This window comes from Brassica napus, unplaced genomic scaffold (assembly GCF_020379485.1).
Source record: "Brassica napus cultivar Da-Ae unplaced genomic scaffold, Da-Ae ScsIHWf_44;HRSCAF=83, whole genome shotgun sequence".
Taxonomy (NCBI): Eukaryota; Viridiplantae; Streptophyta; class Magnoliopsida; order Brassicales; family Brassicaceae; genus Brassica; species Brassica napus.
Window position 1 is genome coordinate 1 of NW_026016526.1, and position 6,000 is coordinate 6,000.

The following is a 6,000-nucleotide window of genomic DNA, read 5'->3' on the forward strand; positions in this document are numbered from 1 at the left end:
TCATTCAGACCCACAGAAAAACCGTAATTAATTGATCAGACTTGTAGATAGGTGTAATTCTCACTGACTCCCACCAAATCAACCAGATTCTACTCCACGACTATCTTCATAGTTAGTCATATGCGACCAACTTCCAAACACCGTATTTAATATTTTCTCTGCCTTGTTTCCTTCACCCTTGTTTCCAGTATACTCCCAAATAACATTTCTTTATTTCTCACCCAATCACTAACCACAGAATGTTTCAAAGTTTTGTTAAATCTGCGCACATTCCAAAAGAAACTCCCCATGATTAGTTTTTTCGTCTAGAAGACTTGTACTCAAAAGATTTGCATCTTGAGCTTTAGGCTTCTGGACTCTCTTCCCACCTCTTTGTAAATACAACTCTTCCTTTCAACTTATCACAATCTGCTAGTAGTTTATCCTCCATTAAGTCACACTCCAAAACATCATATGATACACCCGGATCTTCCTCTTCAACAACTGTCGGAACTACTGGCAGAATCTCCCCTTCCTCAGCTTCATCCAAACTCAACACTGAAAACTTGGATGCAGAAATCAGGACTTCCTCTAACTTATTCTGAGGAGAATTTGATTGAGAATGCCCAACTTTATCTGGAGGAACAGCCAGTCAGGCATTTGCACACACCTCATTACCATTTACCACATTAGCTTCCTCATTTTTCTTCATTATGAGCTCACCTCCATCTTTCAAGATCTCCTCCTCTAATATATTGCTTATATTCTTCACCCCTACCTCTCTTGTATCCTTCTTCACCTTTGGAGACTTCCTTACACTAGAACCCTCACTCTGCTTATATTCCTTCTTATTCTTCACACACACCCTTTCTGTGTGACCCCATTCTCACAGATATTGCATCTAGCAGGTAACCATGGGTAATGAAACTCAGCAGTAAACTCCATACCATCCCTTGAGAATTCTATCTCCTTTGGCAACGCCTTGGTGACGTCCACATTGACAAGATTTTTGCTTCCTCAAAATTCGAACAGGCAATCGTCTCTGGATGTAGTCGAACTGGAAAACCCACCGTGCTTGTTATAAAACATAGAGCCTGCCACGAGAACATGTGGATAGGGACCTTCCGCACATGTACCCACATCGGAATTGCATTCTCCTCCTGCTTTTCTTTTTCAGACTTAGGAGACCATTTTGTCACTATCATCGGTACGCCAGCAAATTCCACATCCCTCTTTTTAAAACCGTCTCACGAGCCTTCGGGTTTGGTATCTTAAACCTCATGGTAACCGCATTCACATCATATACCTCCACTTTTGATGATAGTTCACCATAGCTCCAAATCTTATTAACCACCATATGCACCTTAGCAATGTGAGGAGCAATGTCTAAGAACTTCCCTACCACAAAATCCTCCCACAATGGCGTAGAATCAATGATGATTTCATCAGGGATCTCCACCTTATGCTTACCATCCTTAGTTTTTACCTCCACTTCATACTTCTTCAAACATCGCCTATCCTGAGCCTTCAATGCCTAAATTTGATCTAACGTCTTCAATACCTCATCTCTCAACTGCTTTACCTCCCTTAGATCTCCATCCCGAACCTCCGTAATCTTCAAATCCCCATCCCGAACCTCCGTAATCTTCAAATCCCCACCACAACTCTCCTTGCTGATCAGATCAAAAGCTCCAGAAAGATTCCCCTCCTTCGAATCACCTTCACGGATCTTCTTATTCTTTGAAACAGAATCCCCACGTTGCTTTCCTTCACTCAAGTCATCTTCCCGGACATACCGACAGTCGCGATCCCTCTCCGGCGGAACTGACGAGCCCCGCGAAGAAGCCGCCTCCATCAGAAAAACCCCAAGTCAAAATATCGCACTCAGAATCGCCAAAATCGCCTCAGAGCAAAACGCAGCGTTTTGTCAAGGTGCTAGTATTTCTCAATGATCCTACCTGAGGTTTCACAGGTTGCGCTTCTTGCCATACGAGATTCTCTTACATTGAGAATTTGTTGCTTGTTCTAGAATAGTTTTGATTCCCTGATGCGATGCCAGTGACTGACAAATGGTATTATTTGAGCATTGACCATATGTTAGTCAACATATTAAAATGCTAGTCAACAGATTATGTGCTATCCATGTTTTTTTTTGTCACGATGATGTATATATGTATAATAATAAAACAGGGGTTTCTCTCATTAGCCTTCCACGTCCCTCCTTAGGGGTGGACATTTGATGACATGTGTCGCCATTTAATTGGTTGCGTTTTTTTTAAATGACCCAAACCCAATCAATAAGGCTTACCAATCCATTGGGTTCCGTTCTCTTCCTATGGTTACTAACGAAACAGAGTATCCGTCGTGACGATTGATTCAGATTGCACATTCTCTTTACACAGGGCTATGTAACGCCTGAGCTAATAATTAATTCACCACATTGAAGAACACATTTACTTGATTTATATAACTCTTTCCGCTATCTCACGCGTTCAATCATCTTCCCACTCCTCGAAGGTAACAGAGCAAATCTCTATATATTTGACTTCCTATGATGATGATGATGATGATATGATAACGGTTTCTCTTGCTGATTCCAGGCACCAAAGAAAGAAAATGTTCCACTACCATTCTCTAAACCCCGCCAGATCCGGAGGTGGAATGCAGAAGAAGGTAATCTCCTATCAAATCTCATATTCTCTTGAATCATATTTCCTTTTGCTTATTTTTCGCTTTTCATTTCCTTATTCGACATAAGTGAAGCAAAGGAAAGCTAAAGTAGAAGAAGATGAACAACATGGTTCAATTCGATCAGGCAACTAACAACAAGCTTCGGTCTGAATCTCCTGTTCAAGTTGGTAAATCAGGCTGTATCCTTTTCAACATCATCTGATCCATCAGCTGCCTCAATTAGAGGACCCTTCAAACCAATTTCATTGGTCTCATCTATTATTCAGTTGCGAATTCGCAAAGGATGTGTGGTTCGCGTTATTCTCTCACCCTACTCTTTAATCTCCTTCATCACCATTTTTCTACTGCTACAACTAACTCATTCCTGTCAGGCTGGTTCAAATACTTCTAGTATTGAGCCATCGTTTTCTGAGTTTGATTTTTCAATCATCACAAAGCATTTCGCTTCTCTTGGGTTCTGTCAGAAAGCATCTCTCGGTGTTATTCTCAAATTGTTTGGCTTCACATGTATGGCTCTGTTTTTTCTGAACTGTTTTTTTTGTCAATTTTTCTGTACTGTTTTACAAATGTTTCTTTTTTGGAAGTGGAAGAAAAAAATGTATAAAATGAATGTTAAAATAACTGCCAAAATAGTAACAACATTGAAATAATATCACTCTACTACCTCAATTATTTGTTTATGTCCACTATATCAAACAAATAAGCATTTGTGTTATGCACATTCCTATCAGACGTTATAGATATAAACTCATCATCTAGCTTCTCTAAAACTAGCACCTCCAATCAGGCATCAGCTATTCACATTTAACAAAGAAAAAGGAAGTCAACATCGAAAGCACCTACAATAATATAGTTCCAAATTAAACAATCTTATATCATGACAAATGTTCTTTATTTAATAACATAAATGGCAAATAATACTCCAAAGAGTTCACGAAAAATGCAAGGACTTATTCTTACGTTACTCTTTTTGGAAACTCTTACGTCACCTTTCATTAGTGAGTGTTAAAATGCTACGGATCCATTGAATGATATTTATTCCGCGAGTTTAAACCATTTTTTTATTTTGATGATGTTTTTTTTTCTCAATACAGGTTTTCACTTTAATAAATTCGTCATTTTCATACTATGTTTTCTTCCATTTTTTCAAATATATTATTCAACGCTTTTTATTAGTGTCCTCTCCAAGATAATCTCATTTTTGATATTTGTTAAAATTTAAAATCTAAGGTTTAAAATGTTTTTATATGTTAAGTCCTAAATTTAACTCTTAATGTTTTATATTTCTATTATAATCCTTATTATTGATCAAATTTAATAAAATTATATATTTATAAATAATAAAATATACATTAAAATGTATTACAGAAAATATTTGCATTACATCATAATAATAAAAATCTGAAAAGGCAAACTATATGATAATTTTTACATGTTAAAAATTAAAATGATATGTGAACAAGATAAACACAAGCATTTACTTTTTTTCCTTCTCGAACATCAACTTTACTTTATGTTTAAATTTTAACAAAATTATTTTTGTTTCATCTATTAAACTATTCTATTTTTACTGAATCGATCAGTCACAACCACTTATGCTATTTCAATTTGATCCGAACAATTTCAAAACAAAAAAATACACTACGGAAAAAATTATTCTCTTTCGACATATTTTTTTTACTACAACCTAAAATTAATCGTAAATTTATTTAAGAATAAAATATAAAACCACTAGTAAATAGATATTTTATTCCTTATAGTCAAAGTTTCAGTAGTGGTGTTGGGCTCATGCTGACCACTCTTTTTTACTCTTAGCTTCTGATGATCATTGTTCTGGATCTTTCTGGTTCTCGAGTTCACGTGCCTAGTAGATAGATACTCATGCTATAATATACTGATTTATACTTTTTTTTATTTGTAACGCACTGGAAATTTTCAGCATTAGTTTGTAAAAGACTGTAATTAGTCGTCGTAAAAAAACTCTGAAACGTTTAAGAAATTGGAATTTAATACTTTCGCAGTATAAACAAAAAAAAAACTGAATTTAGGCCCGTAATTTAAGAGGTCTATATTGAAACGTCTGGTTTGTTACCGTAACAGACACGTGTGGCACGTTTGGAGCGGCAGCTCCAGGGGCATATGCCGAGTCTGAGATACTCACTTCTGCATGACCCTACTTAACCGGTGGTCAAACTTATAACTTAACCATGGTTAAGCTTTAACAGCCGTCGAGATCTTTCCACGTGTATCAATCTGGTAGCCACAATATTTTTCTCTCTCGCCGCTTCCCTTCCTTTTAGCCGCTTATAAAAACACACCGCAAGATCCTCTCTACATCCACGACTGATCCAAAACCATTCCTCAAAGCTCTCATACTAAACAACCAACAATGGCGTTTCCTAAAGTTTTCTTCGACATGACCGTCGACGGCAAGCCCGCGGGAAGGATCGTGATGGAGCTGTACACCGACAAGACTCCCAAGACTGCTGAGAATTTCAGAGCTCTCTGCACGGGTGAGAAGGGAGTCGGGAGCAAAGGCAAGCCTCTTCACTTCAAGGGGTCTTCCTTCCACCGCGTGATCCCTAACTTCATGTGTCAGGGAGGAGATTTCACGGCCGGGAACGGGACGGGAGGCGAGTCCATCTACGGGGAGAAGTTCGCCGACGAGAATTTCGAGAGGAAGCACACCGGTCCTGGGATCCTCTCCATGGCCAACGCTGGTCCCAACACCAACGGGTCGCAGTTCTTTATCTGCACTGTTAAGACCGATTGGCTTGATGGTAAGCATGTGGTGTTCGGGCAGGTGGTGGAAGGGTTAGACGTGGTGAAGGCGATCGAGAAGGTGGGGTCGGCTTCTGGAAAGCCGTCGAAGCCGGTGGTCGTGGCCGACTGTGGTCAGCTCTCTTAGATCACATGAGATCTAAAATTAGCGTCTTCGTTGCCCTCTAGTGAGTGGTGTTCGGTCCTCATCGTGTGTCTCTGCTTTTGCTTTTGTGTTCTTTTCATTTGGTGCAAGTCATAAAAGCTTGGTGTGTGTTCGTTCTCATGTCACCCTAATTAGTAGCTAGTACCATAAATAATGAATGAGCTTGTGTTTACCCTTTTCATTTTTGATTGCATTAACAAACGGAATCGAATCTGCCTCAGCACCCAAATAAAATAAAATAATACTAGTTCACTGAATCTTCATCTGTAATTTTTGTGTGATGCATTTTCCCTGTGAGTTCACCGGTCAGGTGCATTGAATTTCGTTGGACACTTTATTCTGGGACTAATAACACTGATTATAGTTATCAGGTCCTAGTTATCACTAATGAATACTGAATAGTG

General features: G+C 38.6%; 1 protein-coding gene and 1 long non-coding RNA gene across 2 annotated transcripts; both read left to right on the forward strand.

Moving 5' to 3' along the window:
- Positions 1–1,222: 1,222 nt before the first annotated feature.
- On the forward strand, positions 1,223–4,457 carry LOC125604009. Its single transcript, XR_007335883.1, has 3 exons — positions 1,223–2,496; positions 2,580–2,652; positions 2,738–4,457. It is a non-coding gene; the product is annotated as an uncharacterized LOC125604009 (long non-coding RNA).
- Positions 4,458–4,620: 163 nt separating this feature from the next.
- Positions 4,621–5,777, forward strand: LOC125604010 (peptidyl-prolyl cis-trans isomerase CYP18-3). The gene has a single exon (XM_048774663.1). It carries the CDS (start codon positions 5,060–5,062, stop codon positions 5,576–5,578), a length of 519 nt encoding a protein of 172 aa, XP_048630620.1. The 5' UTR covers positions 4,621–5,059; the 3' UTR covers positions 5,579–5,777.
- The last annotated feature ends 223 nt before the right edge of the window (positions 5,778–6,000 follow it).

Coding starts and splice junctions, on each gene's coding strand:
- LOC125604010 (XM_048774663.1), top strand. CDS start 5,060: ATGGCGTTTCCTAAAGTTTTCTTCGACATGACCGTCGACGGCAAGCCC.